The 24,422-nt window shown below is 34.9% G+C and overlaps 2 protein-coding genes and 2 long non-coding RNA genes across 9 annotated transcripts; 2 read left to right on the top strand and 2 right to left on the bottom strand.

Annotated features, from left to right (window-relative positions):
• The first annotated feature begins 22 nt into the window (after positions 1-22).
• Positions 23-620, top strand: LOC145587555 (uncharacterized). The gene is made up of 2 exons (XR_014101301.1): positions 23-284; positions 372-620. It is a non-coding gene; the product is annotated as an uncharacterized LOC145587555 (long non-coding RNA).
• On the bottom strand, positions 562-2,698 carry LOC145587554 (uncharacterized). The gene is made up of 2 exons (XM_081644284.1): positions 1,284-2,698; positions 562-1,197 (listed from the first exon to the last, which is right to left on the bottom strand). The coding sequence occupies exons 1-2, from the start codon at positions 2,641-2,643 to the stop codon at positions 572-574; spliced, it is 1,986 nt and encodes a 661-aa protein (XP_081500410.1). The 5' UTR covers positions 2,644-2,698; the 3' UTR covers positions 562-571.
• A 1,528-nt stretch (positions 2,699-4,226) lies between these two features.
• LOC145587556 (uncharacterized) lies at positions 4,227-12,933 on the top strand. Of its 5 annotated transcripts, none has more exons than XR_014101303.1 (11): positions 4,227-4,577; positions 6,507-6,685; positions 7,718-7,825; positions 8,284-8,392; positions 8,630-8,701; positions 8,814-8,895; positions 9,039-9,144; positions 10,636-10,743; positions 10,833-10,961; positions 12,052-12,117; positions 12,355-12,933. It is a non-coding gene; the product is annotated as an uncharacterized LOC145587556 (long non-coding RNA). The 5 variants fall into 5 exon arrangements; XR_014101306.1 differs by having other exon boundaries at positions 6,510-6,685; positions 8,630-8,674; positions 8,768-8,895; XR_014101304.1 differs by having other exon boundaries at positions 4,228-4,577; positions 6,510-6,685; positions 8,798-8,895.
• A 3,459-nt stretch (positions 12,934-16,392) lies between these two features.
• On the bottom strand, positions 16,393-23,925 carry LOC145587557 (protein disulfide-isomerase 5-1-like). Of its 2 annotated transcripts, none has more exons than XM_081644287.1 (5): positions 23,709-23,925; positions 20,458-20,516; positions 20,149-20,324; positions 17,073-17,172; positions 16,393-16,807 (listed from the first exon to the last, which is right to left on the bottom strand). In XM_081644287.1, exons 1-4 carry the CDS (start codon positions 23,847-23,849, stop codon positions 17,078-17,080), a joined length of 471 nt encoding a protein of 156 aa, XP_081500413.1. In that variant the 5' UTR covers positions 23,850-23,925; the 3' UTR covers positions 16,393-16,807; positions 17,073-17,077. The 2 variants fall into 2 exon arrangements, with proteins under 2 accessions (XP_081500413.1, XP_081500412.1); XM_081644286.1 differs by having other exon boundaries at positions 17,069-17,172; positions 23,709-23,924.
• Between the last annotated feature and the right edge of the window lie 497 nt (positions 23,926-24,422).

Here is a 24,422-nt window from a genome sequence, read left to right on the forward strand (position 1 = left end):
ACGTGCAGGGGATACCGCTCCCTGGTTTTGTCCCTGACGAGGCGTATAGACCTGCTAATGTCCGGTCGTACAGCGTCACTTTTCGGGGTCAGGTCTTATGGAAGAAGTTCGGTCCTGGGAGCTGCTGTCTCGGCTTGCATGTCCATCCACCTCTACTAGATGAGATTCCCACATGCTCACCTGACTATTTGCCATGGTTTTTTACGTACTCCCATCCTCGGCTTATCTGCGATACTGCGGAACTAGCCCCTCCGGCAGTTCCAGAGAGGACGAACACTGATTACGTAAGTATTTTATGAAGTGCATCATTGTATTATTTTATTATTGTACAAAATATTATACGTTATGATTATTTGCTTTGTATTTTGCAGTGGATGGGTCGTTCCATGCATGTGATTCGGCGATTCATTGCAGACACGGGCGGTGAGGTCACCCCAACAGTGGTTGAGGCCCAGGAGCTTATTGCGGCGTGGGATGCAATGATGAGAATGTAATAGAATTTAATGTAATTTTTAATTATAACTAAAATTGTAATTAAAAACTAATTAAAACTGGAATTTAAATTGCGTTTTTAATTACAAGTAGAATTTCTATTAATATTATGCCATGTTGCTATCCTACTTGCATATCGTTGGTCCCAATCTTGGACGCTAAATTCACGAACGTCATACCAAAATCCGGCTATTGGGGGAACAGGGAAATTAGGAGACATTTGCAACCGCACGTAGTGATAGTTCCCCACCGTTAGTAGTGCAAGCTCCCTACTCGGGCCCGTGGAAGTGGACGGGGCACTCCACGGTAACACAGTGATGCATGGATACACACCTACACCATCAATGCCTGTACCGAATAGCATAATGACAGCGTTGAACAGATTTGCGATCGGGAACAAGTCTTGAAACACTGCCATCCAATGGTCGCCTGTGCACCTACCACCAGTCCACGTGATACGACGAACCTCATTTTCCAATTGATCACCGTAAATGTGAGAGTAGACGTTAGGATGCCTGGTTATCTCATTCGCAATCACAGTCCTGGCCAATATCCATTCCTCCTGGTTACCCCAAAAGAATTCTGCAACACAACGAAATCCGCAGTTGCCATCACCGATAGGGTCTACCCATCCTTCCAAATACGGCAACATGACATTTGGAAACCAATCGACGTACAAAAACTCGTCGATGTTCATCTGATTACCTGTAAATACATCATCAACGCATTAATTACAATTCGCCATTCATTACGTAATGTACAAAAATATTAATAATAATAACAATTTATACCAGGTGGCGTCCTCATGTTTACAGATTCATTTGATATTCCACGACCGGAGCTGGATGTAGAACGACCCCTGCTTCTACCACGACTTCGCCCACGACCACGACCACGACTACGACTGCTCGGAATGTGCTCGAACCCACTTGCATCCCGTCTAGTAGACGAAGACCACTGCTGGCCTTGTGGTCGACCCCTGGTTGTCTCGTTTATCTCAGGTTCTTCGTAATCTCCTTCTTCAGGGTGAAGCTCCGCAAACAACACTCGGTTCACACTCCGCACAAAACCGGGGTCGCGTTGTAGAACCTCATCAACTAGGGATCTAAATTGTGCAGTGTCCTGTTCCGACTCATCAGCAAAAGTATGAATGCCTACACCATCCCCAATGACGAGAGTCTTCCAAAAAGGATGGACCTGATCCAAATATAAACCCGTGCCACCCTGAATCGAGGTATATATGGTACAAGCACATGGTAGGCCGTGTGTCATCAACAACGCACAACCACATCGCTCGTACACATCATCAGATAACTCTCTCATCCTGGTCACCTCATGCTTCAGAATTTTGAGACCGTGGAAGGACATATGGCCACTGAGATTGTGCAACGGCATGCCCCTATACTCCACTCCAATTCGTCGTCTGGAGTCCTCCAAATGATGACGAATTCCAATAAGCAGACCCTCTGTGGCGCGGTGCACACGACTGAATATTGAATCCAACGACCCTCTGGAACTACCGAGCCATTGTTTAAGCACAGAATGTTGGCTCTCCACCCTACACGTGTTCACGTTGCCAAAGTGCAACACCTGATTCGTCCATGCCAAGATAAACTTCTCCTTGTGTACAAGCCAAGTTTTTTTCACATAATCCACAACGGTACGCCATGATCTTCCCCAAGTATCCCTCATTTGACGCAACTCAAATTCATACTCAGCCTCAGTTGTTGCATTCATGAGTTTTGACCACCTCCCATTTCTAAATTTCTCAGCTAACACCATATCTTTCTTACACAAATGATATACCTTGGCCAACACATCTTTGTTGATATGCCATCTACATAACAAGTGAGCTGTGTCTGGGAATACCTCTTTCACCGCCTTCAACAGTCCCAACTCTCGATCAGTTAGAATCGCAGTAGGAGTCACTTCAAAACCCATATACAGCTTCAATTTCTCCAACACCCACTTGTAACTCTCATAAGACTCTGTCTTCATTAAAGCATACCCGATCAAAAAGTTTTGGTTTGTCGGTGTGACCCCAACAATCTCGAAGAACGCCATGTTGTACCTGTTTGTCTTGTATGTGGAATCCATCCCTATGACATGTGGATAAGTCCGCAACATATTCGCCATCTCTGGATGTGCCATAAAGGCATGGGTGACAACACGTGTGTCGGGGTCAGCAGCTACCCAACTAACGTACTTGTGCTCGTTAGCCAAGTGAAGAAACTGGTTTACGACATCTCTCCCTTCACTATCATCAACCCTTAAACGACTTCTGAAATTATAGATGTGCCTCATGTTAGGGTTCTCATTGGGATACGCATCTTTCACAGCTGCCATTATGTTACTAGGTTTTGCACATGCTGAACTCATTTGTCGAACCAATTGCTTCGCAGCCGGACTTAAACCACTCACTTGTCTATGACCCTCTCGATAAACCATCATAGGGTGGTTGTGCATGCCATGCAAACCAGATACAGGAATTATTTGCCACCCAAGATCATCTACCACACATGTGATCTTGATCCGAAAAGGACATTTGATACCCTTTCTTTTTGTGTTTTTTCGTACAGCATTCTCCATATCCCTGTCTTCGGCTGTATTTCTATGGGCACGATCGCACTTCAGATACTTGACCGGCCGACCATCTCGTTGTGTCTTATACGAAGACTTTGTAAGGAAAAAGCCGCAACCAATACAGATGTTTTGAGCCCATTCAAAGGCCTCTTCAAAAGTTGGGAACATCGTTGACGTTATAAAGACTGCACTGTAGTCAACTCCATCACCCCCATAATCCGGCAATGACGCCTAAACAAAGAAATAACATGAAATTTAGCATAATAACCATGATAATAATGGAAATAAAAAACATAATAATCACAACAATGATCACAACTTAATTCTACTTATCATAAAAATAACAATAATAGTAGTAGAAATAATAACAATAATAATAGAAATAATAATAATAAAAATATTAGAAATAATAATAATAATAGTAATAATAATAATAATAGTAATAATAATAATAATAGAAATAATAATAATAATAATAATAGTAATTAAAGCAAAGAGTTTTTAAAAAAAAAAAATACAAAACCGCCCTAGAAAACCGGTTTGACCATGGTCAAAACGCCCAGGAAAAGCGGTTTGACCATGGTCAAAACGCCCAGAAAAAGCGGTTTGACCATGGTCAAAACGCCCAGAAAAAGCGGTTTGACCACGGTAAACCGGTTGTCCTAGGCGGTTTGACCATGGTCAAATCGCTTTTCCTGGGCGTTTTGACCATGGTCAAACCGGTTTTTTCCGGCGGTTTTGTACATTTTCGGCGAGAAAAATTAAAAATTTACCTCCCCAAGTGGGTCCGGCGGGGTGGACACCCTGCTTTCCGCCTCCGACATGTAACCGGGTGGCGATAGTGGTGGTGCTGGTGGTGGTGGCGGTGGTGGTGGTGGTGGTGATAGTGGTGGTAGTGGTGTTGGGTGTTGGTGGTGCTGGCGGTGGTGTTGATGCTGGTAACCGTGGCGGTGTTCGGTGGTGGTAGAGTTTACTTTAGCTCGGTTTTGAGAGTTAGAGTTATGAAAGGGATGGAAGATAACAAATAGAGTTGAAGAGGGTAAGAAATAGAGTCAAGGTTAATATCGTAATTATTTTGTAATTTTGCGGGCGTTTTGAGTAATTTGTGGGCGTTAAATAACAACCCCTTTTTCCTCCCTTCCATTCATTTTCCACTATTTCTCTGTCATTTCTTTCCCAATTTCAAGCTCTTCCATTTATTCATGATGATAAAAAGGAAAAATAAAACTTTGCTATCACTCTCCTCCTGCTCTCTGTATTTCTCCATCTCCACCATTGAAGCTATACTCTGAGTTTACCATCTCCATTTCCAAAGAGATTTTGTTTTGTCAGATTCCTCAATTTTTTTTTTTTTTTTTTTTGTTTTTTCTATTCTCCAGATTCTCAATTTTTTCTTCCGTTGGGTGTTCTTGAGTTATGTTGCTTCTATGGCGGCTGAGGATTTCGGTCGGCATTGAACATAAATCTGAGCTTTCCTCCATTGAATCAGCTTCTTCTTCCAGGTAGCGTTACTTGTTTATGATCCTCAAGTATTAATTTGACAATTTAGGGTTTAAATTCACTTAGTGTTTAAAATTCCTGTATAATCTAATTAATAGTGTTTTTAAGACTATATAATTGGGAAGTGGAATAATGGAGCACTGACACCCTGAAAAAGAAACAAAGAATTTGATGGGTAAATTTTGTTGTTGTTAATTGTAGCCCAATTGCATGGAATTTCAGTTTTGAGGTTTTGTACATTTATGTTGATTTAAGTGGGGGTTAACAAGGATGGAAGCACTCTTATTATGTGGTGGGGCGTGGTTCACTGGTTCGGGTGTAACACTGTGGAGGGGAACCATTGTTGATTTTAAGGTGGATGGTTGATCCTTGTTGCTAAGACACGAGGGCTACTTAGTTGAGGATAGTAATTAATGTTTGCGCGATGGAGTCAAAGAATTTCAGGCTACTTAGGATTATTGAGGATAGTACTTAATGACCTTAGAACGTGGATTTGAAGATCGAAAATTAATTGCTATACTGATTCGTACAACATTTTGGTGCAGTTGGGAATGACATACGGCTATTTGTTTTTGTCCATGGGTTTCTTTGCTTACAAAGATGACCTGTCAATATGTTGGTTTCCAATTTGGAGAAATTATACCCTTTTTACTTTAATTTTAGATTTTGGGATTTCGGGGTAAAATGGAAAGAAACTCAATTAGGGTTGTATAATTTGGATCATCTTGAAAATAAGAGCAATTTTTGGTTTTGGTTCAATAAAAAATGTATGATTTACAATGAGAATGATGATTTGGGTTTGCAAAGGTAGAAAAGTAGATTTAAGTTTGGAAAATTTGAGTTTGATTTGTACTTTTCATGTGAATTTTAGTTAGGTATCTTTTAATTTTTATGTTTTTCTAAATGTTTATTTGTTTTTAAGAATTTGGAGAACTCATACCCCTTTTTCTTTTAAATTTTAGGTACTGGGATTTTGGGAGAAAATAGATAAAAACTTGATTTGGGTTGTATAATTTGGATCATTGGTTGAAAATAAGAACAAATTAGAATGATGGTTTGGGTTTACAAAGGTAGGAAAGTAGGATTAAGTTTGGAAAATTTGAGCTCAAATTGTACTTTATATGTGGCTTTTAATTGAAAGTATCAATTTAGAATTGCCTTGATTGGGGGAGAGCAATTGTGTTTGTTGATAGGGCATTTTTCAATCTAAATTTTCCTCAATTTGGGAGATTTCAACTAATTTGCAATTTCGAAGTTGGTTTCTGATTGGGAGTTTAAGTTTGTGATGTTTCAAAAACAATTTGTTTATGTTTTAAACGTTTTAGTTTGTGTAATTTCAATCTAGAGAGTTGTCCAACTTGGGGGAGTGCAAGTGTGTATATTATTGGTTCATGCTAGAGAGTATGTTTCATGCTGAATTTGAGAGGATTTAACAATCTGTTTTAGATATTGGATCGCTCTTGAGAAAATCTGTTTATTGTCAAATAGCCTAAATAGTAGTAGATCAATTTTTGCTACATCTAATTTCAGTTTTCGAATTTCTATGTTTATAAATTTGTTGATTTTATTTTACCGTATGAAATTCAAGTTTTTTTTTTTTGTTACAGATTAATGTTACTGAAAATGCAATTTTTTTTGTATTTTAGCTACCTTACACTCTTCATCATCATTTCACAAGTATACAACTACAAAACTAAGAATAGTATTAGCTTCTATAGAAATTTGATGTCAAAAACTTTGTCCTCCTCATTCTTAATGTGTCTCAAGTCACTAAATATGGCCTTTTCTTATTTGTGACGACCTGGGCATGTTCAATAGTCAGTGCTAACTGATGCTGCTTGTTTATGATTCAATCCTAGCCATTATGTTTCCTGGTTATTGCTAAATTATCAAATCTGCTTCCCTTGTTTTGACGGGAACTATTGTGATAGCAGGTTGACAATCACGTGGATGTCAAACCTGTCAAAACAACTAAAGTTAAAGAGAAAGAAATCGTCAAGGTAGAAGACAAAGGTGTTTATGTGTGTATCATTATAGACGAGTAAGTGAAGCCAATGAAGAGCTGTCAGACATGTGGAATAAGATGAATTTTGCGTTAGAGTCTTCCAAGGTATACGACTGGCAGTATTCTTTGCTTTTTTTTCTCCTTGCTCTAAGGGATCTATTACTTACTATTTTCTGTGATTTTTTTTCCTTTTCTTTCTATTATCTTATGTTTGCAATGAAGGGAACTAGATTATAGACAATCTTAGAAATAAACCTTACAGTCTTATTAGCCATTTTAATTGTTATTCCTTTTAGTTGTTGTAGAGGCAACAAGTTTTACACAAACATGAGCAATTATGAGTTAATTTTATGAGCAATGAGCATAGTAAAAATAAAATAAAAATTGGGGAAAATGAACAGGAGGAGAGAGATAGAGAAGGTTTATATATATAATTTTTTTTTCTTATTTATATAATTTGGATGGTTCCAATTTTTGATGATTTTCTGAAGATTTTATTGTGAATTGGGACAATGTTGCTGAGTTTAAATGAGTCATTTTGACCAATTTCAGAATTGTTTTTGTTCAATTTGAGTTCTTGTTGTGGAAATAGATGTAGATTGGTATTTTGATTTTGGAAGATTGATGAAGGACTACTGAGTTGTTTGGAATAATGTTGAATCTCGAGTAAATGGGTGAATACTTGCATAATAGGTATATATGATGAGCCATAAAGTTGAGTTGATATGATCGGTGAGCAGTATTTGTTTGGTTTGTGGTGACTTTGTGCCGAAACCTTGGATGTTGGTATAGTAAAGATCTCGAGCTGTGGTTTTTCCTCGTGCATTATGATGAGTAGATTACTAGATTTGAGCTATTATTATGGGGTCTGAGGAGATTATTTGAGCTGTTATATATGGTAATTCCAGTCATTTGGACGAAGGACTTTACAAGAAGTATCGGTTTATCAAAATTTAATTTGTGTACTCAATTTAGGATAATTCTAAAGGATACTATTAAACTATTGGTTATAATCATTTAAGTAGTGGTTATTAAACTATTTTATGTGTCAATCGTGCCACCTTTTGGAAGGAGTTATCTCATTTAAGTGGAAAAGAAAATGGAATCACGTTAATGTGAAATTTGATTATTTTGCAGAATTAGGTTTCGAAGGAACTCCGTCAATGACAATTGTCAATTTTTACTAAGCTTCCAGCCGATTCCCATCATTTCCTCTCCTTTGATCGCGATGATTGCAACTCTCAGGTAACTTCTTTCTCTCTCTTTTCTAAATTGCGGGTTTTCAAGCTTATGATAGAATTACAGCGGCTTAAGTATATGTTCATAGTAAGGTAATAATTTTTGTCATTGCAAAAGTATTTTTTTGTTAGAATTGAACAACTATTTGTTTGATTAATTGAGGTAAAAATGAAATCTGAACTTTGATGAATTTAGTATCTGGGCTTTTATTTTGAATTGGGTGTTGATTATAAATTTGTTTGTATATGATGAGTTAGTTATAGGAAAGGCTTGTAGTGTAAATGTATATGTGCTTATGTATTAGTTATATTCACCTTCATAGGAATTAGATTTCGAATTTTCATAGGATTGTGTTTTAATGATGTCTTAGTTATATCCACCTTAGTTATAGTCACTTTCGGAGAAGAGCTCTCGATTACTCATGGTTAGGATTCTTATTACTAATTGTGGGGAACAATTCATAGGAGGAGTCATTACCGTGAAGAACTTGGAAGAATTTAGGAGTACGTGTCAGTGGAGAGGGCTAGCAAGAACAGGAGAGAATTTGACCAAGAAAAAGGTTGAGCAATTGAGGTTTGTAATATTTACTCTATACAAATTACAAAGCATGAAATTGGGTCAGCAAAACACATTGATCATAGATTTCATACAGTTTTTAATCGAACCCTAAATGCCTAAGTTTTTTTGTTTTAAAACTTAAATTGTAGCTGGGTTCAAACTCGATTATCTGGTTTAAATTTTGGTCATCTTGGTTTTTTTATTTTATTTTATTTTTTTTATATTAAAAAATTTATAATTTTTTTTAATTAGATTGCCAAGTTTCATTGGAGGTGATGTAGCCACAAGTCCTTCAAGGTTGAAATTGAATCGAAAATTCTAATGGTAATCACTCTTCTATACACTTTGTTTATTCCTCTTTAATTTGTGATTATTTTGTTTAATTAATAGTCGTTGGTATACAATCGATGCTTAAGTAAGGCCATTGCAATCTCAGTGGGGTCGAAGAAGCTGTCTGTAAGAATATCAAAGTCTGTAAAAACTTATCGACATTACTCACACTTCTATTGGCCTTAATGGTATCCCTCTTTCTCTCTCTTAGATCACATATTTCTGGGTCTTTTTTCTGATTTACGGGTTATTGCTTATTTTGCTAAAATTTGTTCTCATGTAAAACCCCATTTTGACTGTTTTTCCTTTGATTTTTGCTTTGTCTGTGAAGTGAGTAACAGGGGAAGATGGAAAACTTGAATGGGAACTGAAATGGAAATTGGAAAGGTTGGAAACTGAAGTGAAAAGATTAACGGCCAGCGAAAGGGCAGCATTAAGTGAGTTTCACAATTCTCCTAGGCATTCAGTTTTCGGTATCCTTTTATTCTTAGGCTGGTATCTTTCTTTGTTTATTGATGTTTCTATTTCTCATGTTTATTTTTTTGGTGTTTATTGTGGTGAAATTGAATTTTGGTATTCGAGTTTTGTTTATCTATGCAATTAGACTAAAAATGTGTAGATAGGTATTGTTGGATTTCCATTTAGAGGGGTAAAAAAATCAAATTTAGTTGTGCACTTTGATCTAAATGTGGATACTATACTCAGATAGCTGAATATCCTTTTGGATTTTTTGATTATCCATGTTTAAATTTGATTTTAGTTTCTCTGTTTTGATGCGAGTATTAGTGAGAAATTGGGAAAATGATTATTCATACTTTATCAACTGGTAACTGAAATTAGCTTTACCTTGACTTAACAATTTCTGTACATGGTGACAACATGGCTGATAATATTCATTTACGAGCTATAATAATTAAATTTTTAGTGTTGTCAATGTTATTAAATCTGTAAGGGTAGCTCAAAAGATTGGAATTTCAACTATTTTCTTGGATGTGACTGATGATCTGCATGCTAAAAAAATCGCAAATTCCTAAGATGAATATTTTTCTGATGATTTTTTATTTGGATAATTGAGCACCCAAGGTAATTTATAAAATTTGTTTGATATAATGCAATAATGATGTATGAGAGGATAAGGTGAATGAATATGGTATTGTGCCCTATCTCTCAGTCTCTCCTTCATTGAAGCGTACTCTTAATTCTCCATTGAAATGGCTTATGACTTTGTGAGCTTTCTCTCCTCTATTGAAGGAGCTTCTGAGGTGAAATGTTTTTCTTAATCAACGAATATCAGTTTCATAATCTAGGGTTTATCGTTGATTAATACCAAGAATGAGGCAGGGAGAGGTCATGGGAGTTTCCCGAGGACCCTTTTTCCCCTCTTCTTAGATGACTATTGGTTACAGTGGTTGTCTTTCGCCGTTGATTTATCTAGAACCTATTAAAACAGTCCTCAAACCATTAGATGCCAGAACCTTAGCTGCTTTATCTGTCTCTGTGAGCTGAGACTGTGTAACTTTGCTGACTGCATGCTCATTGATCTTCTAACCACAAAAATCACCGGCCATTAAAGAATGTGATGAGTGTACACCATTCAAAGTGTTTAATCTGGGTTTGGAGAATTTTTTGAGGTTTTGGGTAATTTTATCCATTTGACTTTGTAGAAAGATTAATTGTTGGTTTATTTTATACGAAGTATTATTTTTATTTTGTGGTTTGGTTCGGTTGGAATTTCATTATTTTTACTAATTTGATTGATTGCTGCCATAGTTGATTTTACCACCTCAAATTTCTCCACCGGATTGTTTGATGAAATGTGGATCTGAGCCTCTTGTTTAAAAAAATAAATGGAGGCTGCATTGTTGAATTTTGGTTTAATATATATAGGACTAATTCCTACATTTTTTTGTAATGTGTTTGTTGAGCAGGTGCCTGGAACTTGGCGTTGGCTGCTTGGAGTATCAAGAGTCCCTGTTGTTTTGCAGTTTCTCTTTATGCTTCATTTGCCAGAATCCCCCTGATGGCTACATATGAAGGTCAGAAGCCTATTCAAATCATTTATAGCCATTCTTTCTTTAATAACTTTGAGAAATATCAAGTGAGATCAATATTTGCTATTTTGCAGAAAGATAAGCCCCGGGCCGCTGAGGTTCTCTCAAAGATTTATGACCCATTTAGGCGAGAAGACGAGCTTGATCTACCTGTTGCTGCTAAGGAGGACTGCAAACAAAAAGTTTTCAGTATGTGGGCTTTGGTAAGTTCATATTCAACTGAAGTATGTTGCTTCCATTGTGCATTACTTGTTCTTCCGGCTCTCATTGTAGGGGAAGGCTAAGATGATATAGAAAGAACTACGGAGAAGAGGCATGAAAATTAAAGCTTTTTTCATGATACTGTTATAGAACATAATATCTTTTAAATGACATGACAAAAATATAAATTGCTATAAGAGAATATCTTAATTACACATTTATTAGATAGATGAGAGGGGGGAAAGTAGAAAGGAGCGAGGAGGGGTGGGGGAGCAAGGAAAATTGTGTTATCAAGACCATAATAAAAGAGTGAAAGAAGGGAGAGAAGAGGGAGAGGGAGAGAATATGAGGTAAGAAAAAGACTAGGAGTCGAGGAAGAATTGGGGAGTACCTTAAGAGACCATTTTAGAATGTAAATGAGGAAGAGAGACATAAATCTTATAGGAGCCTTTTAATTTTCTCACAACCATAATAGGTGAGAGAGTGAAGGACAGGCAAGGAGGGAAGTAAGCAATATTAATACATTGGGACGTAGAGATCACTTTGAAACGATTTAAGCTCTACTTCATGGTAAGCAGCTTGATCACGTTGAAGTACAACCTATGGAATTAATAAATATTTTTGTAATTACTAGATATAAATCTTATATTTTTGCAGCTTACCATAGAACTAAATTGAGGGAGATTGGACTATTTTTTGCATACATAGAGATAACCATAAATCCCAAATTTTGGGGTTAATCTCCAGCTTACCAATGAACTAAATCTCTATTTAGAGCTTTGATGTCAAAAACTTTGCCCTCAAATTCTATATCTAAAATATTTGGGATACCTACAATAACCATGTCAATAGTTTGTCATTTTAAATAGCCCTTGAAATATTATCATTACTGCTGCCTTGTTATATCAGTTACTACTCTTTCATACTCTGTAAATTGTAATTGATACTGGAAGTGTTGTAGTTGATGTCAACCTGTTTTTTTTAGCTACTTTTTAGGTGAGTTGAGTTTTGATTTTCTTAACATGATAATTTGGAATTTTGTGTTTTAGTAGGATAAGGATGTCTGAGGAGTTTTTTGTATTTGGTTTTCAGCAAGAAGACAGGGAGGAGACTAAACAATTCTTCCTGGGTACCTCTTCTCGTAAAATATTGGAATAGGTAACCGATTCCCTTTTATTCTTTTAGCTGGTGGGATAATATTCATCGTTAAACTTAATCATGCCCTTCAAATATTTTCCAATTTTTTTTGAATATTGAATATCAAGAAAAAAATTTGAGAGTATTTGAAGGGTATGATTAAGTTTAATGATGATAATTGAATATTACCTACGTTTCCAACTTTTTTTTTTTTCCCTTTTAAATTGTTTATCGATGTTTCTTGCTTTGTTCGTGAAGACTCCTCGGGCTATCTCTAGTTCATTTGAAATTCAAGGGTAGGTTTCACTCACTGAAGCAAAGTTTTGTATAATAAGTATTGCTTTGCCTTTCGTATCTGCGGGGTTGCTTTACCCGATTTATCACTTCGTGTAAAGAAACTAAGATTATGGTTACTTGCTTCTGGTTGCGCTTCATATGGAATGGACTTGATTGGATGGACTTGGTTGGGGATGCTGAGAAGATAAAACATGTAACTGAAGATGATGAAGAGAGGGATGTTTTAGTTGAATTATTTGTCCACCAAAGCATTTGAGATTATTATGTATTTGGTCGAAATTAGGTTATGCTATGTTAGGTTGGACCTCAGTTAAAGTAGTTGCTTTGCTTGCTGATGATTTAACTGGAATTGTAGATGAATGTGTTGATGATTATTGTGCAATGTGGGTATAGTAAGTCTCATCAACATACTCTCTGATTTATTTTCTAAAACTTTTTAATTACCTAACTAGTTATTGGCCTGTATGATGTCCCGGATCACTATATATTTGTATATTTGAAAAAACTAAATTTAAAAGGGTAGTGTTCACCAATATTTGTAAGTGAATAAGAGCAACTCCAATGACAAGCTAATTGTCAAATTAGCTTATCATGCCACATAAGCTTTTAAGCTAATTATGTTTGTAGCTAGTTTGATCTCCAATGGCTAGCTATTAGCTTACTATCTAAATTATCAATTTATTATTTTTATCTTAATTACTAATTGACTATTAGCATTTTCTTTTTGGCAAGTTTTTTTTCAAGCAAATTAGCTTGGCAAAGCTAATTTGCTTGACTGAGCTAATTACATATTTTTGCTCCAATGGTCAAGCTAGTAGCTAGAGACTATTTAAAATTGCAAGCAAGTCCCTAGCTACAACCATTGGAGTTGCTCTAAGAATACAATAATAATAATAAAATAATAATTTATGTAACTATTACGGAGTATTTTGTATAATTGCTTGGTTGGTATTGAATCTAGGATTCTAGGAAATTAGCATCCAAGGAATCAACAAAATGTCTTAATGTGCTATAATTATTTAGGAGATACATATTATGGGGAAATCAAGTATAAATGTTTAAAGAGTTTTAGGGTAATGAATGATGACACGTAAGGTGATACATATTGCTCATGTGGGCTAAGTCATATGAAAGGAATGGTGACACATGCCGGTAGTATGTTGTCCCATTGAGTTTTAATAATATTATAGGTACACAATTAGTCAATTACACATATCTATTACTATTCTGTCAAGCCTTAAATATATACTACCTCTGTTTTTTTTTAGTTGATACATTTTGACTTTAGCATTCACACTTTCTCCTTTGACTGTGTTTTGTGCTTTATACGTAATGAAAAATAGTCATGTGGGATCTTGTTAGATTCGTCACGATATATATTTACAAAATATCAATTTTTTATAATTTTTGCTCATCGGTAATTAAAGATATGAATGGTTGAAGTTGTGAATTGGCAAACGAGACTAAAGAAACGTGTTAACTAAAAAGAAACGGAGGAAGTATATGTAACCAAAGCTAATTCACAATTTTGACAATTAATTTTTAGCAATTACTTGGTCCACATAATGTCAATCTTACAATAGCTATCCAATCATTACCCTTAGATTAAATTTACCCTTTTTGCTCATCAATTCTTATCAAAATAATAGAAATAATATAACGCATTAATTCCTACTTTACCTTATTTTCACCTAAAAAATTACACTTTTAACCTTAGATAGTACAGCATAGTCAACAAAGATTAACAACAGTAACATTCACTATATTTAAAACAAAAAATCAGTAGTCTTAAAATTCATGCATGCATTTGGTTTATATATGATTTGAATTTGTAATATAAACTAGAATTTCTTCATGTATATTTTTCCGTTTTATGTCTCTTCCGAAGACCTTATGTTAATAAATTTAGCAACAATTACTGGCGAAATTAAATGTACTGCAATCTAACAAATTGATTCAACAAAAGAATTTCCACTTAAAAGCATTAAATCACGCAAATCTTAACGTTAAACATACAAATGTTGGCTAGCGCGCGCAACGCACGCGATAGGACAACTAGTTATAATAAAAAGTTAATATTATATTTAGAAATTATCGTGTATGACACGGGACCTAAACTACTTATATACTATTAAAAAAAACTTACACATAAGAAAAAATTAATTTGTACAGTAACTTATTATAAAACAGGGCGCTAATTAATGATGAAATTTCTTCATGCATATCTCATTATTTTTTTGGCCTTTTTAAAACAGTTAATAATAAATTAAATGTCATTAAATCTTAAAAATTGTTAAATTTTGTTTTGATGGAAATTCACACAAATGAATTACCCTTGATCTTTAGATCATTTACATAATGTATATTTATCAATATTTTAACCCATGATTAGCGTATTTTCATAAAGAAAAAAAGAGTCCATTTGACAAGCTACAATATAGATTAAAAAAATAAATAAAATCCATACTTGCATAGAGAGCTAGTATAAAGTTAAGAGAATAGGGCCTGTAACAAAAAATGGCATGGCATATAGGCCATATTCTATTCATTTTACAATAATAATAATAATTTTTTTTTTTTTTAAGAATACAATAATAATATTCAATAAAAGCAATTTTAGTTCAATAATATGTAACTTTAATGAACAAATATAATGGAAAATTAGTAAAATTAATTTTAATTAGTAACAATACTTTTAGTTCATTAAAGATAATTTAAGTCTAGTAAAAAAAAATTACAATTCAACAAAAATAATTTCATTTAAGCTAAAATAAGATGAGTTCCTTCAAAATCAAAAAAAAAAAAAAAAATAAATAAATAAAATGACGAGATTGGAGTATAAAATGTGACAATTAGTCAATTACTATTAAGTGACAATCAATAAGAAAAACTGAAGAAGTCAAGTAGGCTTAAATGGTACTTAAACCAAACTGTCAAATTTACAGATTTAACCATCACAAAATTTATCCCACAGTTTACACCCCAAAGTTATGACAGAGCTATAAGAGATTAATCTTAATTTTTAAGCATACAATTGAGAGTTAGAACCAATAACTCCAACATTAACAAGGTGCTTCAGATATAGCTCATAAACATAAGCAATGAAAATGAAATATGTAATGTATATCGATTTTCAAGCATAAACATCGAGTTTACCTGTTTCGGGTTTCATATTAAGCTTCCATGATCGATCATTATCGAAGCACCATTTTCGTAGAAGAAGATGAAAGGTTCACTATGCAAGAGAAATGATACCAAAGTTGAACTTATTATGGTTTCAAATTAGGCATCATCTCTCCTGCGAAGTAAACCTTTCATTTCTTCTTCACTAATGTTTCAAATACTAAACAAAATGATTTTTGGTACATTTTTGTCTATGTTTTTCATGACTTTCTTTGTGTGCAGTGTGCCAATGATTCTTCAAGGTTTGTTTTTATGTGGCTAGCCAAGTGGGATAACTTAACAATCAATAATTGTGGGAGTTGCATTATTATCTTCTGCGCCACCTTAAAACTTTTATCTCCTTTTTCTATGGCGTGGGTTATTTATTTTATTTATTAAATATTAAAGAAACGTGAAGTCGTGAACTATGTGGTTTTTATCTTCACAATTTTATTACGTCAGGCATTCGACGTCAGCAGAAAGAAGTCGAAGAACATATATATATGATAGATTCCATGGTTACGTTATTTATCTAGAATCCATGGTTAGGTTATTTATCTAGAATGTATTTTCGAAAAGTAAACACCAGTTAAATTATACACTTGAGTGTACCTATCTATGGGCACATCAATCTCTTGCTCGATTTCATAAAACAATTTCATATAAAATGATGAGCTAAAAGGATAATTCAATGTACCCACACAAATTACAGATGTGTTTCAATTGTACTAGTGTTTCAATTGTACTAGTGTTTCAATGATCGCATTTATATAACTAATACTTTGTATAATATTGCAGTTACCTACTTACCTTCAGGTACGTGACTGCTTACAGAAATGGCCATAGAAAACTTTAATTAATTGCATTATAAAAATTGCATCCATAACAGTGACAACAGTGGAAAACGAAAATTCAGCTCCTAAATAATAACTTTCCAGCACGCCAGACGCTGCAATATTCAGTACAATGTTAAATAATCTAATGTTACATGCGTTTTCTTCTTTATATCGACCCATCCTCTGTGGTATAATAGAATAAAGACTGCATCGCTAGCAGAAATATCCAAGGTAAAGAGTACATGGGCCGATGAACGCCAATGTAAATTCAATATCAAAAATTACTCATGATCACTGCGGGGGCAGCAGCCATACAGCCCAGGGATCAATCATATGTCCGGTTTCTGAATTCTAGGCTTGCTACATTTTGCACATTCATTCTGATGATAATATTCCATACCAGCTTCTGTGAAATCCTGCAATGAGATAAATAAAGTTGTAATTGAATTCATAAAATATACAAATAGAACTGGATATTCACGTGCTAAGGACCCTTTTTTGTTCACCCTACTTCCACATATTTTAGGATAAAGAAGTTCAGCTAAGAGTTAATAAGCTCATACTATATAAGTTAAGTAAAAGATAAGATTTTTATAATAAAAAAGGAAATATAAGGACTACCAAGTTCATATAGACATAGTAACTATAATAAGTTAATTAGGCTGTCTTCTGCATACCTACATAAGTTATAATTCTCTGTCAATATCATCTTCTGCTTTGGCTGCTGCTTTCTCTGTTTCTTCCAAAACAAATGCTTTGAGTGATTCTACATCTCGTTTCCCTAAAATAATAACAAGACCAAAATCAAAATCTTATCAACTACAATTATTACAAAATCTTTTAATTAAGTAATTACTACCCAAAAACACTTGGAAAGCACTTTTTACAAAAATACTGTACTTCATATTCTAAAAAGGAAGAATTTCCAAATTTCATGTTTTGAATGTCTTTTCAGAGAAATGTTTTTTCATGAACACATTACTAGTGGCCATTACAAAATGCAAACAGAAAAACAAAATCAAGGACATTGAATTCTGCACAGCAAAAGTACAAAACCATATTTTTAACGAGATACAAGAATGATGAGCACGACACAAATTCTTCATTTCACCTCCACGATGGTAGATTTCTCAACTCACTTACATGGTTATAAATAAACCCAACCCTAGGAATAGAAAGGTCATAGTACCTGGATGCACATGATGAGGAAAAAAAGAAGGGGTGGGGGGGTGGGTTTGGCCTTCCACTTGATTGCTAGTTTAGGTGTTCTAAATTTCTAATACAAAGATGGGATTAGGAAAATAGCTAGAGAAGATCCTTATATAGAAAATTAACACTATTAAGTATGACAACTGGACACATACCTTTGTTTGACATATGTACAAGAATTTAGTTAATATAGTCAAACAGTAACTTCTGGTCATTTACAAGCAATTCAAGCTTCTTCACATGCTAGACAATTCCCTACGTATCTTCCACCATCCCGGAGTAAAAGCTCACATTGAGTTTCTTTTTTTAGATATCAATATTTTAGTCTTTTATGAGAAACCAAACTCATTGACGAACGCTGTAATGTAATTTTCAATATATTAAGGGATGCTTCTTTGGAAAGTATGTTTTAGTTCTTTCCTTTCATTTTTATTTCTATATTCCTTTCCCTATCTCTCATGGATGAGCAGATAACCAAAAATATCAACTCTTTTTGCACAGTGATTGGCCGGGATGTTTGGAATTAGTTGCTAGCAATCATATATGTTCAGTGAGTCCGTCCAAATTGTGTTTCAGTGTACTTGCAGATCAATAATGTTACATATGGGAGAGATAGGGGAAGGTAGGATTTATGAGGTTCATATATTTAGTTCTCTGTTTTTATGATAGAAATTTCTAAATAGGAGTATTGGGATTGAGGGTCATGCAATACAGTAGAATCCTCGACCTCACTTTTATTCGTCTCCTGGTACTTGGGTAGTCTAATGCTTGTCATGAATGACTTGAGTTTGGCCTCTCTACATCATAATTTAGGTTCCGGTAGAAAACTTATACCTGAATCTAAGTAGACACTCTCAGATAATCAGATTGCCCGACTGAGTTATCACTTTTGATTCTGATACCTACTTTGAGCAATCAATCACCTTAATCCCATAAGTGCGTCGGCTACATGAACAAAAAATGATTATTCCATATAGTCATCCACAAAAATCTTCCTCCTCCAACCTTACGATCAAATGCCTCAAGCTCGTGCAAATCTATATACTTTATATCCTCCCTAACTCCTTCCAATCAAGTCATTTTCGGTCTACCTCTCCCTCGTTTAACCCCTCCATAGTCCCACTCTTCCACTCTTCGTACCGGTGCACCCTAGGTCTCCGCCTTACATTCCCAAACCAACGTAGGCGATTTCCCCTTAGTTTGTCTGCACTGCCACCCCCACTTTCTTGCGAATAAACTCATTTATGATTCCATCTCTTAGAGTGTTCCCGCACATCCATCTTAACATACGCATTTCCGTAACCTCCATCTTTTTAATGTGCTCCTTCTTAGAAGCCCAACATTCTGTACCATAGAGCAACACTAGTCTTATGGCAGTCTTGTAGAATGTCATCCTATCTCTGCAAGGATGCTATCCAATGCTAGGTGAATCTCATTTATTAAACATGTTCTGTCATGGTTCTATATAGGTCCTGCTTGCATCGCAGGTGTCCAAAGTCCAGAAATCTTTTTCCCTTTACTTCAGAAATCCTCAAGCTGATTGAAGCTACTTATAGGACCCTTCTGTTCTTGGAGTGTTTGGTTGTCAAGGATGAAAGAATGTTGTGGCACAGAGTAGACTCTATAGGGGTTCAGACTACTACTTATAAGTAGGCTGCTATCCTTACACTTCTTCAGGCTATGATGCAAAAAGGACAAATATGGCAAAGAGGCTATAAGCATAATATTCACAGAAATAAATCCAGGAAGCATCTTCAAAAGCGTAGTTGGATGGCCAGAGATTTTTGGCTCCAGTAAATACTTAACGCTGTTAGGGGTTTCAAGGAGATTGGTTTCTACTCGTACAAAAAATGAGTCCTCCATAAGAACTTGCTATAAGATTCTTTGGTAAACAAAAAGGGTAAAAAAAAAAAAAAAAAAAAACTAGTGTGCAGAAATTTGCAAGCAAAGAATTATGCTGACTGGCTAAAGGGCAGTGCACTAAGATGAGCTTATTAAGTGGGGATGCAAGTCCATCCTCGGCATTTTCTGGGTAGAACACGAGTTCATAAGGATTTAATCACCTACTCTTCAATTGTTAATTAGCAGCCTTAGTTTGGATTAAATAGCTTTTCTGGTGGGCTAAAGTTAGATAAGTTCAGTCTTGGAATTAGAGACTCAAAATAACAAAAAGGGTCTCCAAGACTAGTGGCTGTTATGAGTAATCTAAATATATGGTGTATGAAGGTAAAAAAGTTTGAGCTTGTCATATAATCCAAGGCCTAAGGACGTACTTTCTTAGTAATTGGTACTTAAATTTCATTTCAGGCCACAATAAAGGGAAATATTATTCAATGGCAGTCCTTTTTAACTTGTTTATATCCAAAAATTTAGTTAAGAAAATCAGGCATAATAAGAGTTAATCATCTAACAACATTGTATTAGGTTTTCCGTTAAGCAGGAAACATGAATGTTGATCCGACGTAAAGGATTAGCCAAGCCATAGCAATGAAGCATAAACAGTTCCATATAAAAACAGACATATCATTCAGATGACCGAAATAATTACCCTGATATTTTGCAACTTCTTCACCATTGTAGAAGAGCTTGAATGTTGGATATGAATGAATATCAACTTCGGAACAAACGGGTTTACTAGTACCGCAGTCAACTTGTCCAACTTCAATCTCATCTTCCCCTTCCATGGCCTTCCCCAAGTCTTCCCACAATGATCCCAAATTCTTACTGAAATTACCCAGTATTAGAATTAATAGAAGCCAATACAAAATAACTAAAAATAAATAAAAAGATTATAATTTATAGTTCACCATTCACTACTAACCCAGCTATAAATTCTAAAGTAGAGATAATTTCTTACCAGTGCTTACACCATGGAACACAGAATTTCACGAACCAAGCAGTATCCTTCTCCTTTATCTATACAAAATTCAATTGTGCAATGAATACACCAGAGACATAGTTGTCAGCTTATAAAGAACTTTAGTCTATTGTTAATAAAGGTTAGACGATAGTAAATCAATCAGCTCTCCTAAAATGGATATATGCTGAATGTAAGGGTTTAGAACATCATTTTAGAGGGAAGGGGAGCAGAACACGACTTATGCAAATAAGTTCAGAGGTAGAAAGGCAATAATTTATGATTTGTTTCTTTGGAAGTATCAATTAAGAATTCAAAATATATCATTTAGTACATTGCAAACTCAACATAGGCTACTTTACAGCTTCAGCATTGAATAATTGCACTGCACAGCTGCAATTAATCAAGTATCAGAGTTAATCTGCTGCAATGCTGCCTTGTTTACAGGGTGATTAATAGGTCTCCCTTGGATCCGTTTTCACTGTTAAGTGGAAGGATGGGTTTGAGGACTTCTTTCCTCCATCAGCAAGAGGTAAGAGCTTCCAAACTTGCATACTCTTGCCTTCTAGAGAGATAATTTCCATTTCAAGAGTAAGATTATGATCCAGGAGAAGGCCCCTAGCACACCAAATTGCTTCAATTCCCAAAGTATATCAATTCATATTCATTTTTGTTTATCTGTGATGCTATGACTTAAAAATGAGGGTCACATAGGCATGGATCTCAGAATTGGAAATGGAATTCACCAAAAAAAAATAATTCAAAGGTAAAGAAACAATTTCCGCTGTCAAATTCACTTAAAATATACTGATAAAGAATGCTATAAAAATATAAATAAATAAAAAAAAAAAAAAAAAGAAGAAGAAAAAACATGTTTAAAATTATTTTCATAATGTTAATTCCATGTTATTATGTATATTAATCCTTCAACTTCACAGAATTGGTGGTCATAATTATAAGTTAAAAACATAGGGGCCTTATGAGATGAGATGAAAGTGATAGTTTCCTTATATCCAAAAGAGGTTAAAGTCAGAATTTTAAGGAAGATAAAGGAGTAAGAAGAGTTTATCTTTTCTAATGGTGTTGCTTGAAAGAAAGGGTTTGGTGGGAAATGGAGATGCTGAAATGCCGGATATGGTGTAGTTTCTAATTCTTTAATTTCTACTATTAAATTATGGGCTTCACTAGGAGTATCTGTTTTCATCATGAGAATTTTAAAAAAGAAAATATTTCATCATCTTTTCTCTTTACTTTATCGGTTAATGTTCTAAATAATTTGCTACAGATAATTGTGCTTTGTGGGGGGGGGGGGGGGGGTGTTGAGGCAGAGAGGGAAGAAGCGATGGATTCTATTAATGGCTCTCTAATTGCTGATGAAATGAACTCTAATACTCAAGCAAATTCTTTCAAATTAGGGACTAGAAAATTTGTGGCAGGGAGGAAAGAAGTTATGGTTTTTCTTTTAATGACTCGCTAGCTGCCCTCAGATACACTCAACTAATCAACCAGGTTCTTACAGGTTAGCGAATTCAAAAATTAGTGTTCGGTATGAGGCTAATTTTTCCGAGAGTAGTTTAGGAAGAATTAATTCTAATCATGGCTAAGGTGTCAAATTCAATGGTATCTAGAATCTAGTAGCTTATTTAGGGCTGCCATAGAGAAGCAATCCAGGATCAAGTCTTTTTGGGATTCACTAATTGCATGGGAATTGAAGACAGAAGAGACTACTCCCCAGATGTCAAGATTAAACTGTTACAGTCTAATTTGTCTAGTTTTCATCTCTGCACCCTCTCTTTTATAAAACCTGTTATTGCTACAATAAAGAAGTGACTGTTACAGTCTAATTCGTCTAGTTTTCATCTCTGCACCCTCTCTTTTATAAAACCTGTTATTGCTACAATAAAGAAGTGCTTGTTTCACCTCAAAAATCAGAACTTTGAGCTACCCAAACTAATTCTATTAGCCCTAACCTGAGCATAATTTTGGTTGTGAATAGAAGATAAAATCCTAGTATAAGTTTACTAGAACCTTTCATGAATATTTAAACTTTTGAAGTAATTTGTACTTATCAGACCTGAATTCATTACTTTAAGGATGGAAAAAAAATAACTTAAGGTAGAATTTGATGATTAAATTCTTATGGTAGGTGGTTTATAATGCTATGAGGGATCATTTGGCAAAAAGAACTCTAGTGTATCAGGCCAAAAGTAAAGGAACGCCAAGGGATAGTGAAGCTAATGTCCTAGAATGTTCCTTTGGCGTTGCAGTATCATTATAAGGACTGTGCCATAATGGTTGAAATGCCCATGAAGCTACAGGCCTACAGCCATAATGCTTGCGTGCCTTTAGAAATTTATTTCTCAAACGGTCTCTACTTTTTCAATTCTAATTTTCATGACGCTATTGTGGCTGGCGCTTGTGTTGGTACTTCTTGGTATCTGCATTTAATGACGGCAGCCCATGATGAATAAATAATCAAGGAGCTTATGATGATGGCGATTCTAGGCGTTTGCTTATGGAAGATTGTAAGGCTAGTCATTCCAATGAGCGGAGAAGTAATCCTTCGGGATTTTCACCAGGCAAAACTTTCCTTCATTTTCACAGCCGGTACCACGATAGTTGCTACCTCATTTTATTGCCAAATTATTTGTAAACTAAGATTCCTCTTAATGTAGATATTTCAATAATACTGCCTGTAAGCAGGATTAATAAAAATGTTAAGCCCTAAATAAGCAAAAAAATAGGTTGCTTATCTCATGACTACATGTTTGCTTCATCATGCTAACCACGAATGTTCGATACTAATCTCTAATTCCAATAAAATCAATAGTTTCAAGCAATCCATCGATCGACTACCGACTACGTCTGATGATTTATTAAGGATGAATACACACATCTTTAACCTATTACTCCTGATACTTGAAGTCAACAACACAATATATAATTTTACTAGAAGATTAACCATTGATCAAAGTATGTGGATCACAAATCTAGTTTAACATTCACCAATTTCTACCATTTCCGATAATCTTACAAAAAATCACAGTTCATAATCACAATTAAGAAAAAAATCAATAGCAACTGCAATCACAATAACCTGGATCTCAACTATACTAAAAAATCATTCTAATAAGCTGATACTTGACAAAAATACGATGATAATTGGAAAAAAAAAATTGCAAAAAAAAAAATGACAGAAAATTCAATAAATTGAAGAATCGATCGAGAAGATTAGGAATAAAAATTGGTACCTTGTCGGAGAAAATATCTTCAGTTAGGGTAATAACATCAGCTCTGCATCGTGTATGGATGGTGAGAAGGAGAAGGAAGAGGAGAACACATGGTGATAGTTTGAATTGAAACCTCCTGCTGTCCGCCATTGCTATTCTCATGCTTCTCTCTTCGTGTTCGTGTTCGTGTTCGTTAATACTCTCCAAGTACGGATTTGCTTTGTTTTGTTGTGCTCTCCTGGAGATATTCTTATATACACCCCGGCGTGACGATTGTTTTTTATTTAATCAAAGAACAAAAATCTAACTTTAATTTAGATGGGTATACAACATACCCAATTGTATGTAACAAATTCTATCTTTTATTTATTTCGTATTTATTTTTGAAAAATTTAATAATTACCTCTTAGTGTACTTCATGTTTTAGTAAACTAGTCGTTGGAGCACGCGCCCCGACGGCAAGATAAGTACAATTCGTGGTTGTGTTCTTTTTTTGTGATATTCGCGGTTGTGTTCGGGTTTTGAAATAGCAAGGATACATGAATTTGTAAGTAGTATTCCCTCCGTCCCCTATTGATGGTCACTTTTGCCATTTTTGGTGACTTAAAATGTTAGTCATATTTGCTTTTTTCAAGTACCATTAATATTATTTTTTTACCAAAATTCTCTAACATTTGCAAAAATGTTTGTGCAAATTTAACTTTCCCATGTAAATTTTACTTTCCCATGTACTTT

Source organism: Chenopodium album, chromosome 17 (assembly GCF_948465745.1).
Source record: "Chenopodium album chromosome 17, dcCheAlbu1.1, whole genome shotgun sequence".
Lineage (NCBI taxonomy): Eukaryota > Viridiplantae > Streptophyta > Magnoliopsida > Caryophyllales > Amaranthaceae > Chenopodium > Chenopodium album.